We start from the raw sequence: 14230 nt of genomic DNA on the forward strand, positions 1-14230 counted from the left end.
GTGTGACGTCAACTATCGATCCTGTTAGATTCCTCATGTTTATAGTGCACATGTTGCCATGACAATAAACCACCGAGAACCGTACACGCGCACTCGACACTTATCGATTTTCGGAAGGAAGAGTGTCTGGATTGTGTGGGAGTCGTTCTGGAGGATCGCTGCATTTATTTAGCATTCCGAGTCATCGAATGTGGTGAGTTTCTTTTGGCATCATTTATCATCCACCCTCTCTTCTTCTTCTGTCCTATCGGCTCTACTTATCTATGTTTAAAACCACGTTAACCGTACGAATGAGGGGATTTTACAAAGTACTTAGATTCTACCTTACGCGAAGCCCCCTCTTCGCCATTGTACCTATCCGAGGCAGGTGAGGAATTTGTAAATGGCTGCCGTAACGGAAATTTATGTGTGCGTATTCGTATCTGACGGACCACCCCCCCGTCAGGATGAGGGAGTTGTTACGTTACGCGTATACACGAAGGGAGAATCCATTATAATTTTGTATCATTCTACCATAACCGATCAATAGCGAGTGTTCGCCGAAATTGCTCTTCGTAGTGTAAATTTCTATTCTAGAATTCTAATTTTAGAACAGGTAACTAAGTAATTCTGAACAGGTAACGGGCTGATAAAGTAATAATGGCAACGTGTTTAACTACTGACGTTTTACGAGTACGTAACCAATTCTCTACCGAAAAATGGTGTTTTTTGAGGTTACTACAGCGTAATGTTTAAGATCAACGTCGTAGTTACGTATTAAGTATGGCAAAAGAATTCGATTCGCGTGTCAGGAGGTGAAACAGTTGTTCTAAACATTAAGTAAACGTACACGGAAGCGCATAATGTATCATTTGTTTTGAATTGCTTAAACAATACAAAACACTACTTACGAAAAAGTAGCATTTCGCTAGGGTTCGTTGTTAAATGAATGTCACGAAGTACTCACGCGAGAGGAGGTTGTCATACATCAAAAGGTGTAGTTTTAATAAATTACATTTTTGATGGATTTTTAGCGATAAGAAATGTACGTGTACCATAAAAATCATAAAGGTCTTTTATAGAAGAGTTACGATGTTAGTTTAACCTCCGTTTAGGTGTTTAAATTTTAAGATGCTGGCTTATTCAATGGCGCTTCTATTATGTAAAAAATAATTACTAATGTTTGAACTTAAATTTAAAATGGTTTCTCTAATTTTTAAATTTCAGAAAAGTTTCTCCGAGACTATTAGGGATTATGGACATAAGGGGTTAACAATGGGTTTTATTGGAATTAGGGGTTCCTGCGAGGATTTAGAGAAAATAAATTACAAATAAATTTTATCTAAATTATACCGAAAAGTACAGACGTTTCGGTGCCTTATCTCCGTAGGAATTGTCTTATCTCGTAAGAAAATAAACAAAATTTCGTGCTCGAAGCACGTGTTATCACGAAGAACACTTCAATCGATATAAGAATGTTAAAGTTATTTTTTAAGAATGAACATTTTTAAAGATTAATGTAGCGTTCAAAATGTTCTTGTTCTAATTTCTTCTAATCTTATCAGAATAGGAAACGACTAATTGCAGTTAGAATAGAAGTAGTTTAGGCCTACTGCCGTGATACTGTATGTTTGACAAAATGACAAATTTCTACGTTGTTGCATTCCTCGAAGCTCGAGCTACATCCACAATGTTATTTCATTTTGTATAATTAACTAATTAAATTTGGTTCAAATAAAATAGAACTAAAGTAAGAAGTAAACTCGAACATTAAATTTAATAAGTGTATCCCTTATGCTGTCCCTATAAATCCCCAACCTCGATGTAACCCGTAGAAATCATAATCCCGATGTAACCTATAAAAATTCAAATTTCACACAGTCCTTGTAAATCTCTAAATTTCCTAGTAATGCTTTTAATAAGAAACGTGCTCGACGTTTCTATAGTTTGCAACTCAATAATCACTGGCAGGAAAACTAAATACTGTATACGGAAATGAATAATGGTTTCGTGAGTCACGAATTACATTTTTGGTTCACGAAACTGGCAACTATAAATTAAATCGAATATTTACACCTTTACAGTTAATTAATTATTTATCTACCGAACATTGCTTCGCTACCGATAATTAATGTCGCACGAATTTTCTTCTGTTGCAGGAAATGATCCATAGGCTCAGTTTCAAGAGGGAATCATGGCATTCTTCCCTTGCCGTACAGACTCGAAGTTGTTTGCTGCGGCTTTCCTCGTATTCAACGTGGGTTTGGCCTTCTATAACATTCTGACATTCCGAATTTCTAGTTGGAACAACACTCCTTGCATCGTGATCGTCAACGGCAACGTCACTCGTCCTCCTACTACTACGGTGGCCCCCGAATCCACGTGGCAGATCAAACTACGCGAAAAGTACACTATCATTCGAGATTACATCGTTGCCGACGAGGATCACAGTGGTAACGGCACCGTCACACTAACCACTCAAGGTACCTACGAGTTCGTGCATCACGTGGAGGAGTTATGCGTGAGGTGGAATGCTCCCGTTTCTGTGGCAGTATACGCTCCGGGCCACGACTTCGAGCTGGCAGTTAAATGGATTCTCTACCTGCGTAACTGTCGTCATTCCTGCGTGCAGTCGAACGTCACTTGGCACATTTTCTTCGAACAGAAGCACGCTCCTCTTCGCGAGCAGTTGCTGGTGGGGAAGGAAGGAAGCCAAACTTTCAATTGCAGCGAACCACCGAATGGTACCTCCGACTATCGAAAAGTTAAGAAATTACCATACCCCATCAACGTGGCTCGCAATTTGGCTAGGCAACGTGCCAGAACTCGTTACATCATGGCTTCCGATATAGAATTATACCCCAGTGTCAATATCGTGCCCAGATTTTTGGATATGGTCACTAAATTGACAAGCTCTGGCCGCCGCGTTTTCGTCCTTCCGCTGTTCGAGATCAAAAAGAGCATGAAACCTCCAAACACCAAGAAAGAACTCGTAGTTATGGTGTCCAAAAAGGAAGCAATTTTTTTCCATAAATGGACTTGCGACGCTTGCCAGCATTTTCCTAAGAGGGAAGAATGGTTGAAGGTCCTACCTCCCGAAAATACTTTGTCCGTTTTTCACGTTACGAAACGACAGAAACCGCGTGGATCTTGGGAACCCATCTACATAGGTACGAACGACGAACCTATGTATGACGAAAGACTCACCTGGGAAGGAAAGAGGGATAAAATGTCTCAGGTAACTAAAATTAACAATAAATTTTTTAAAATAAAAGCTCGAAGAACTTAATTATATCTACCTATTATTCTGGTAGGCCTTTGTTGCCGAATTTACGATTAAGGCACCCAATTGGATCGTTGGTTTTTAGTTTAAGCCTTCGTAAAGAATTAAACTAGAAGCAAAGATTAAAATGAATGCGCTAAAACTTAAATCAATGAACAAAGATGACGAATTGGTTTGATTTTTCATCCAGTTTCATCTAGTTTGATTCTAATTACTTCTAGTTTAAGACTCGAATTAGTCGGAAAAAGTGGCAAATTGTCAATTTGTCACTGTATAAAATTATGTAAAAACCCAAATGTTACATCGAAGGCTACAGAAGTAAAATTTGAACACTACAATATTGTATACTGCAGATACAACAAAATTTGGCCTTAAATATGCAAAGTTTATACCTTTTAGTCTAAACTTGGGTTATAAAGAAAAATCGAATTTCAATGGCCAACTACGCAAATAACGTGTTCCCGTATCCACGTACACTTATCTATTTTTAAATCGAGTCACGGTTAGATGGCTCCGGAGAGTCATCGAATCGTGACTCGACAAAAATATATATCTAAGTGGTAAGTGGTGGTAATCTTCGATTAATACGTACATTTTTTACTAGTATAGATCCCACGAGCTAGAAAACTGTAACGCATGATATATTCTTGTTTCTTTTCAGATGTACGAGTTATGCCTCTTAGACTACAACCTGCACATTTTGGACAATGCCTTCTTGGTGCATGCCCCAGGTATCAAAACAGTTATAGCTGCGGAAGAACGCAAGAGGGCCAAGTATATATACGAAAACAACAAGATTTACGGACAGATTATCTCTCATCTTAAACAAAAATATGGAGAAAAACCCGGGTGTTAACGTATTTTCTAGTTTCATTCGTAAGATGCGGTTATATCGCGTATGTATGGTGATGCCTGCACAGTGACAATCCCGCTACAGCTTGCTCACACCTTAAATTTTCCCTACAATACTTCCATTTTAAAAATTCGCATCACGCGTAAAGTCATACGTGACGGGTCGACTGTACTTTTAAAAGAATGCAGATAAAAGCTAATTTTTGTAAACACTGATAAATCACATTTCGAAATTACACAAAATCATTATTATTCCTTTGTTGTTGCTTAAAAATTCCTGGAATGATACACGTCGTAAACATTACCTTATGTGGAGTAATTGGCAGATATTTAAATCCTGTACACGTTTTGCAACGTAACGTTAAGTGGTCACTTATTTTAGTCGGACATTATTATGCCGACAAATTTCGAGTGTCCCCACCTCGCGTGTTACAAATTTTATTTAAACAACTCGATTGGAATTCGTAAACTACAGCTGTAGCTACAAATGCGTGTCGGTCGCTATCGCTTCTAAACCTGTACAAGACGGGTACGAACTGTTTATTTTTCGAGTCGCTGTTAAATTTTAGTGATTTTGCAGCCATTTCATTTAATTCAAAGTAAAAACTAATCGTGTAAAGTTCAAAAATTGAAATTAGATGTAGTTTCCAACCAGCAAGAACAATTTTCGCATTTTAGTGACCGTTCTACTCGCACTAAATCGAGTTAAATACACGAACAAATTGGATCCTCAGGTACAAATTATAGTATTTTTTCGATTTTTTGAGCTTCCCCAAAATTAAAAATAACTGTGATATAATTACATTTGGGTCATATACTTTACAATACAAGTTCATTTACATTGTTGTTAAGTGTGTTTTCGTGTACAAGTCTTCATTTCCTTCTAAATTTCGAGCAAAATATATTTTTCCTTTTCTGTTAAAAAATCAAGAAATGTATAGAAAAATAAAATTTTAGTAATTTAAAATTATGTAATATTTTTATTACTTAAATACCCACGCAATTAGACCAAAAATGGCGGCTTTTGAAGTCCGCCGAACGCGTTGTTTTCAAATTAAGATTTTATTTTAAAATCAACATTTAAAGACTATTAAGTATTTATGTCATAAAATGTATAATTCACAAGTTCTTTATATAAACGAGGAAAAGGGATGTTTAACGAACCGAAATTTGATTTTTCATTCTTCACAGGTCGCTCGTTACTCGTTCCACGCATCACTAAAATATCCTTTTTCAATTTAGATGATAAAAGCCAAGATAAAGGCGATATAAAATAGGATATTTATTTGTTTTGATTACGTTTGCGTAATTAGGAAACAGTCAAAACTCCGAGAGAAATAATTTAACGAGTGCTTATCTAACGAAGAAATCGACCAAATCATCCGGTTTCAGCGGGATTGTACCGGAAATTCGGGACGTATTACCCATTCTATCGGAATTAACAAATATTAACAACAAATTTCTTGATTAAAGATTGTTTACGGTACATATGTACTCTCAAGGTTGGTAATTTTGAATATTTGAAGCTTAAGTCGCGTGATTATTGTTTATTTATTTAAAAAAAATAATAATAAAAATTTCGTAAAGAGTTTTTTACGAAACAGGAAATACTACAAAACGTGAAAATAAAATCAAAATACGCAACAATCTCCGTTAATAAATTTCGAAATATGCGTATAAAAACATTTCAAAAATTTTTTTTTTCGCCAGTTTTGTACTGTTATAATTATATTTTACAACTCTATCGGGTTTTTAATGCTTTATAAACAATTTTTTTGAGATATTTTCTCGTACTAAAATGAAATTTAAGTGGGCGTAACGTGTGAAAATCGAATCCGGACTCACCCGAGTCATGTTTGTCTGTCATTCGAAAGCATTTTTAAAATTACCTCGAAATTTATTAGTTTATTTATTCTTGGAAATTTATAATTATTTACCATAAAAATTTAATTTTATTATCATTAAAATTATGTAATACGAGGAAAAAACTACAACTTAAGTAAACACAGTATATAGAAAACATCCATTTTATAACGAAAAGGATCTGGCAACGTTTCGACATCTTGTACGCCTAAATCATTTGATAATTCGCTATTGGTTAATTTCATCGTTTATCAAAATTTATATCTCCGGTCGTGTAAACGAGGAGCGAAAATAATATAAACTTTTCCAATACTGGAGACCTTTTGGCCTTTGCAAAGGCTATTAAGGTCATCGGTCAACGATAGGAAAAAGAAAGAAAAAAAAAGGCAACCGACCAATGATGTCATCGGTTTTACCGTTCGCGCAATCTCGTACAATGACGTCGCGCGAACGCGAAAGTACGAGACCGGTATCCAAGATGGCGGTCCGGTGGTAATGTTAGACGAAGAATGGAACCTATCAGTTCCATTCGGCCCGCAGATCGTTTAGTGGTTCGTGTACCCAACGTGTGGATATTTAGCCATGAAGCTATAAAATTATCGGAAGGATGGCCGAGGATGAAGGGGAAGATCATAGATCGATCGAAGCTTGCACCACGGCCCAGGCTATGATCGACATCAATGCTAAACACCTGGACGGGCTGAGGACCCAATGTCCTCCCAGTGCCGAACTCACACAACACGAAATTCGATCTGTCGAGGTGAGAGATTTTCGATATATTCACACAAAATGCCGTCTTCGTGCATCTTCCTCCATTATCACTTCGTAATTACTCCATACAACGCACTGTATATGGCACACACTCGCATCAGATGTGCCACTTTTATCTCCTTTTTTCTCCTCTTTTTCCTTATTTTAGCAAATTATACGTCCGCAAAATGATAATTTATTTAGTTTTTCTGCTTATGCATTTGATATTTCCTTAATTAAGTTAATTGTGTTTGCATATTTAATATACGTGTTTAATTTTTCTGTGTCGAGTGTTTTATTGATTGCTGTTTGAAATGTTTTGCCTTGGTGTTCGGTTGTTTTGTGTCCGCGTGATGAACCGTGAGGTGCACGGTGACGGGTTTACGTTTCCCGTCACCGTGCGTCCCCGGTTTTTATCTCTGTTGGGCCGCGTCGAACGGATGCGTTCGAACGTGGATCGGCGCCGTCCCTTTGTGGCGTTTTCAAGCGACTCGCGTTCGACTTTTCGCTCGGTGTCGAGCCGTACTTTGACGGATTCCCGTCGACGGTGGCCGAAGTGTGACGTGCGAGGATGCCGGAAAGTTTTTTCAAAATTGTTCGTGCGGTTTGACCGAACTAGATTATAATATGTGATAAAACGATGTTAATTTTTCGGCGTGTTTGCTAGATACGGTATGCGAGGAGTTAAATTTAACTTCGGGCTTCGACTCGAAGTAATTATGGTGAAAAATAGGAGTAAAATCTGTTTAGTTTATTGTTTCTGTTTTATACGTTTTACGGCAAAGAAAAACGGCATTAATGCAGCTTTTAGGAAGACGAAAATGAATGTTTTTGAGCAGCATACTTGTCTTGTCTGTGATGATGAGGAGAAGAGCATTCAAAAGCAATTGATGTCGTTATTTGAAAGCATTAAAATCTTTATTGATTTGAAATAATTTACTTTATCTTTTTGAATTACGTACAGAAATTGGTCATCAATCTCTAAGAAACCATCACTGCTAAGGATTTGTTGGTAAATCAAGTCCTTATTTAATTAATGTTGTTTGTAGGTCCTTGGAAATTACAACTCCAAATGAAATAATGTATAAAACAATTTTACCGTAAGCTGATTGATATTGATAAAAGTTAAGTTTCTACATAATTCTTGTTACGGAAACGTCGCCGACTTTTAAAGATCTAAAACACTTCTATATTAAATGTCGAAATAAATACGAGCTATAAATATTACATTTAAGAAAGATTAATGAAAATAATTTAATTATTTACCCAGTTTTGAGAATCGGCAAGTGATGATGGTGGTATGGGGAGGTAGGCATAAATTTTGAGCACTTCTGTACCGAATAGTTTATTGTTGTGTTTATTATCGTGTTTATTATTATTTGTTAATTTTCCAACTCACTTATTCAGAGTTTAGTGATTGGACCTACCCGGACAAGATGCTGTTCCATTGCAGACCGCAGTTATTCGTTCTGAGAAAATTTTGATATGCCAACGAACCTAATGTGTATGTTTTTGGGATGCTGGAGGAAACTTGAGTACATGTATAAAATCCACACATATACTGGGATACCATGCAAATTCCATTTAGACAGTGGCTCTGGCTGCAAATTGATGTTTTTCTCCACTCAACAATGTTACACATTTATACTTATCATATAATGAAGTGTTATTATTAAATCATATCTGGGATGATTTTCTCCCTGTTAGTTGGAAGCTTCTATATGCAAATGATTATAGAATGGTATGGTCATTGGTGTGTGGTGACAATTCTGTATGTATGATTGTTAGTTTGTGGGAGGGGGCACAACCTTGTTTACATCTTTGAAGCTTAATAGAGAGGTTGCGGCCAAAGTTCAAACTTTAAACTTGTACGGCAAGCAGAAGTATACGTTTGATGTTTGAACCCCGAGCAAAACATATTGTGCCACACGTTCACGTCAGGCACTGATTTGTGGGATATTGTTGAAAAATGGTGGAAACATTCAAGAGTGACAAAGGTTACCAGCAAAGGTAAATAAACAAATTAAACTATTTGTAGAAATTTACAAGTGAATTATGCTGTTAATGGTAGAGATGCCGTGAAAGAACAAACATATTTCTATAGTGTTATGATAAGCTATTATGAACACAATATAAAAAATTCTATAGGCAATTCACCTCATTTGCAAAAAAATTGAATAATTAAATAATTTCTGGATTAAAATCATCTGTTTCTTTACAGTGTTATTCATAAATGCTTAAATAATAATTATTTGGATAAAATAGTCTTAATTTTAACCCAAAACACAGAAAAATGCAGACGTTTAAGCCGAACTTTAAGTTACGTTTAAGTCTACTTGCCGTGCTCGACGTTCCAAATGCCATTGTCAAACTTGTAGGCTTATGAGATGGCAGCACTGAACGTTCAACATTCATGTTTTAGAGATAAAAACTTCGCCCACAATCTCTCTAGTAACTTCTGCATCTTTTGTCGAAAATTTTTGAAATTTTGCAGGAAGGTTCGAGTATTAGGAGATTGATGCTATTAAAATTTGGTGGTTAAAGGTCGATGGGGTGGGGAGATAAAGGGGAGCTGTGTGTCGCATCTTGAGTAGGTTGGACTTAATGACAATTTTACTTGTTATTAGCATTTACAGTTTTTTTAATAAAACCATCTCTACCCTCAAAACTAAGCATTTTGCCATTTTATAGTAATTAAAAATAACAATAAAATAGAACAGATGGCACAACACAGTTTTAAATATTGCCAGGAAAGTTAAGCAACTCATTGATGGATTGTGTTTTGTTGGAAACTTAAGGCTCCAAACAATGTTTTAAGCAGGCAATCCAGAATATAGCAGTTGATTGTCTTCACTCTGCTGTGACAATTCACCTAGATTAGCTGCATCATTCACAGATTCAAACTGCCTTATGTTTTGCTGCAAAGAACCCGCTACTCTTAATGAGTCTCTTTCCGTGTTGAATTCGAAGCTTTCTAATCACATATACAATCTTTAAATAGATTCACACTTTAGATGAAAACTTTTAAATGTTTTATGATAATAGAAATACAAAAATCACTAATGCAATGCTGTTTTGAATAAGAACAAGAAACAAAATCTCTTATTACAGAACTGCTTGGATGTGCACAAAACACAGTGGTATGACAGGAATGTGTCTGCAAGCTAGTCCTGTCGACGAGTCAATTAAAGGAACCCTGGTGGGAAAAATACACAAAAAAATAGATATTTTTCAAGAGAAAGACTTCAAGTACAAATGCGTTAAAAATAATATTCAGACAATACATCAATGAATTTAGGGGACTAGCCTAGTCCACAGAGTTAATTCTCAGCATGCCACTGGGTATGGCCATGTCTGTTAACAACTTACAGGATCTTTTCTCTCTGAATAAATATAGAGAGATGGATCAAAGTAGGGTTTCTCAAACGGGATCACAGGGTCCCGGTTGTTTTTTTAACCCGGGAAATTTTTCTTATCCCGGGAAATCCTGCAAATTTCTTAAAAATTCACTTTTTTCTTATTTTGTGTTAAGGTTGGGGAAATTTTGCAAATAGAAAGTATAATTAACTCATAAACTGTCAGAATACATTTGTATTTATTAATTTTAAACCTACTTATTAGTTTTTTAAATTTTTACTCCTTATGGCACGTCACAAATGGTCAATAATCAATACGTAGCTTATTTGTGGCAGGACTCTCAAAATTCTTTACCTGTAATATCTGTAATAATTGTACTTATGCTGTCTTAATTTTTAACCATGCCCAGTAGCTTCAATAACTGCGTAATGCCAAGTTGTGCAAAGAATAAGTTGGGCCAGGATACGAACAAAGTCTGCAAGTATGAAGTTTTTCTTCATAACCTATATTAAAGACAAACGAACTGCCGAATTATTGGGCTATGATGTTTCAATTAAAGCAGTCGAGGTAGACAAATCAAGAATACTAGAGAACAAAAGAAGTACTACAATCTCGAAAACGAACTAGAAATCTTTCAGGATACAAATGAAAAACGCATAATATTTGTCTTCTCTTAAATGCATAAAACACGATTCCAATCACATCAATTGAATCGAAAAAGGCATTCTCGGTAGCAAGACTTTTTATTACTAAAATAAGAATTAGATTGACTGATCGGAGTATTGACCATCTTTGCTTTTTAAAATCTTATAAAAATTTACAATATTTTGTATTATATTTTATTTAAAAAATGAAAATTGCCTTCTAAGTTAGAAGTTTGATCTAAGTTCATTTTTTTAAAACTCAATTCAAAGCATTTTGTTGTTTTATGCAGTTTCCAACAAGCTCTAATAAATTTTTTCTATTTGTGAAAATTTCTAGTAGTTCAAAGGAAATTTTTAATATATATCTTACACAGCGTTATTGATATGACTTTGGAGGTTGCGGAACTTATTAAATTACTTTAAAAGACGAAAAATAATTATATCATTTGATTTCGTGATAATTTGTATATGTTAAAAATAATTAATTTTGTCCCAGGAAACAGTTTACTTTTATCCCGGAATCCCTGGACAAGCAAAAGACCGGGAAATGAGAAACCCTAGATCAAAGGATGGTATCCTTTGATCTGTCTCTTGTACATAAGTAGAGAGGATGAAGTTGTTGATAGATAAGATTCGATGTTTATGCAGATTTTTCATTTGTATGTAAAAATAATGGTTCCTTTCAGATTTTATTACTGGACTAATGTTTCTGTAAATACTACGTATTAAAAGTGTTTCTTTTAATATGATTACATTTACTCTTGATATGCATTCTTATAATTAATCATGGAGTATTAAATAGTGATATACAATTATTGTTTGGTTGTCAAAAATTGTTTTGTCACTTTTTGATTTCCAAAACTAAGTAATATTTGAAAAAAGATTATCAAAAACTGTAAAATCATGCCAAAAACAGGTGTGTATTATTTGAAGCAAAGAGTGTAAAAATTTTTAGGTTTTTAACATTTTCAAGCCTCTACTTGTTTTCCAGAATTGTTCCAAAACATGAGTGGAAATGTGAAGCTGTCTTTTTTTCCTATTTGAATTTTAAGAATAAACTTTTCTTACTGTTCAATCTTCTAAATCAATAAAAAACTAATATGGAATAAGGTGACCAACTGAGAAAAGCTCTATGTTTTATCAGTTTGGTACATAATTAAATACTAAATGATCACAGATTTTTGCAGGTTACTATTAAAGTGATTAAAAATTAAAGTGCTTAATACTTGAAAGTGCACAGCACAGCAATATTTTTAGATATAAGTAACTCACCACAATATTATAATCACAAGACTCGTTAAACAATATGAAAACAGACCCACTATATATCTGACTTTGCAGTAATATATATAGAATTGTAATTGGAAAGCAGCATACTAGGATAGCTGCTCACTAGGTTGACTGTCCTCCATGCAGATGGTTAACAGAATTTTAAGTAATGAATTAATCTTGACAATTGCTCTTCTACTGTTTGACACATAATGGTTTACATATTTTTTAGATATATTTTATGCCATATTAAATTCTGTCTATTGAATGCTTACTACTATTATTTGCATTAATGTATTAAATATAATGAGCAATTATATTTCCAAATTCATTCTTTATCCTTTAAAATGTTGGAAATTACTTAATGGGATTGAACTAAACAATGCACCTTTGCTACTATTATGTTATTTTGCTTCTATTTCTATTGCAATTTTTTTTATAATCATCCTCATTTATTCACTGATTTCTTGGGTATGAAACACAAATAATTTATAGTAAAACAAAATTTAGATAGCCAGACATAGTGTGATCATCAATAAGGCAATGCCAATAATTTTCAAGGAGTCATTTTATTATTGGATAAAACATTTTTTGAAGCTTGTCTTGTCATCAGATACAATATTAATAATGTCTAAAATCTGACATGAAAACCAAACATCTACCACTTCAATGACAAAAAATTTAAAATAATTTTTAACATTTCAGTCATGAGACATTCATTCATTTATTCATTTATTTAGTAAGATACATTTGTACATGGCCCCATTTATGGCATTACCAAGTTAAAGCAGACACAATAGGTTTACAGGAGTTCCCATTGTAAATTATAAATAAAATTAAATATGAGAGTAAACATACATATTTAACTAGAATGATATAATTGCTATCAACAAGAAAAAAAGGAATGCGACAATAAATTCTGCATGAAGATGCAATGTCTTGCTGTGAGCTTGAGCAGAGGCATAACTCATGCCTCAAGAGGTAGATGCTCGATCAGTTATTTGCAGAAAGTAGTGAAAGTTTGCCAAGTCTTCTGGCCAGCCTGTGAAGGCTAGGTAAGTCTCTCTGGTCGTGAATATGCCACTAAAGTTGCATGGCCATGATATGTTCAAATCTTCAATTAGAAGTTTTAATTCTATACACTCTTTTTCTAATGTCACACACTCGAAAATACAATGGGTGCTGCTGTCCTCCACTTGGCAGACAGGAGAAAAGTTTGAGTTTCTATTAGTGAATCTGAAAAGATAACTAGTGAATTTACTGTGGTTAGTAAAAATCTGAATGGTGTGGTAGCTAGGAGAAAACCAATTTAAAGTTAAAAAATGATTGACATCTGGGATATATTTAAAAGTTATACTATTGTTATTACGGTTCCAAGTGTCTTGCCAAATGTGTATTGCTTCCTTCCATAAGAGATACCGCAAAGTTTGTTTGCTAATCTTATTGTATATTATTGGTGCAGAGTTGTCACTGGTGGCTGTTTTCCCCAGATGGTCAGCCTGTTCATTATTGACAGTTCCTTGCTGAGCTTGAGTCCAGGCAATAGTGAAGGTATTAACAGAATTATTAATTAATTGCCTAATTCTACAGGCAAGTGGATATAAGCTAGGACTTTTAATTATATTATGTTCAGAAAGACAGTCAGTATAGATATATATTGTGGTGGAGGTGTAATTAGCAAGTAAGGGCCATCTTGCTAGCCATTAATTCTGCTTGAAAAACGGTGCAGGAATTTCCTAGACGGTAATAGTTGTGATGTATTTCCTGCATTTCAGTGTAAATGACAAAGCTGCATCTGACGGAATCATCAATTTTTGAACCATCAGTAAATATCTCAATTTCAGCAGGATTAGAGTTAGTGCGCTCATTTTGTTGGAACTGTCAGGAGAGGGCATAGTGTAAAAAGGGCAAGGTTTCTCCAGTTTGTCCTGTGCAAAAGTGCCATTATTCAGATTAATGTCATTTTCCCACATCGCTAGACAAAGCTTTTCATTGAGTGTGATAATTAAATCCACAGGAGGTTTTCTAGCTATGACCTGTAAGCTGTGATTTGGAGCTGTGCAGAAAGCTTTGGCTATGAGTATAAGAGCTCTTCTGTGAGATGAGGTCAAACTTTTGTTTTATATGGACTTTACTTGTGGCCTACCCCCAGGTGCCATAAGCATAGGTAACCACAGGTAAGTAAATCTGATCATAAATGACACTCATGGTGCCAGCGGAGAGGCCCCAGTTT

The 14230-nt window shown here is 34.9% G+C and overlaps 2 protein-coding genes across 3 annotated transcripts in view; both read left to right on the forward strand.

The window, feature by feature from the left end:
• The first annotated feature begins 6 nt into the window (after positions 1-6).
• Positions 7-5081, forward strand: LOC136968928 (beta-1,4-glucuronyltransferase 1-like). The gene is made up of 3 exons (XM_067262995.1): positions 7-193; positions 2139-3217; positions 3924-5081. The coding sequence occupies exons 2-3, from the start codon at positions 2174-2176 to the stop codon at positions 4116-4118; spliced, it is 1239 nt and encodes a 412-aa protein (XP_067119096.1). The 5' UTR covers positions 7-193; positions 2139-2173; the 3' UTR covers positions 4119-5081.
• Positions 5082-6221: 1140 nt separating this feature from the next.
• The window catches only part of LOC136968929 (kinase suppressor of Ras 1-like), an 86533-nt gene continuing 78524 nt past the window's right edge, over positions 6222-14230 (forward strand). Inside the window, exon 1 of one of the 2 annotated variants that reach the window (XM_067262997.1) lies at positions 6222-6737. In XM_067262997.1, coding sequence (XP_067119098.1) covers positions 6585-6737 — 153 coding nt within the window. In that variant the 5' untranslated portion in view covers positions 6222-6584. The remainder of the gene's footprint in view (positions 6738-14230) is intronic. The other variant, XM_067262996.1, reaches the window with a different exon arrangement.

Source organism: Centruroides vittatus, unplaced genomic scaffold (genome assembly GCF_030686945.1).
Source record: "Centruroides vittatus isolate TY-2023 unplaced genomic scaffold, ASM3068694v2 contig_166, whole genome shotgun sequence".
NCBI lineage: Eukaryota > Metazoa > Arthropoda > Arachnida > Scorpiones > Buthidae > Centruroides > Centruroides vittatus.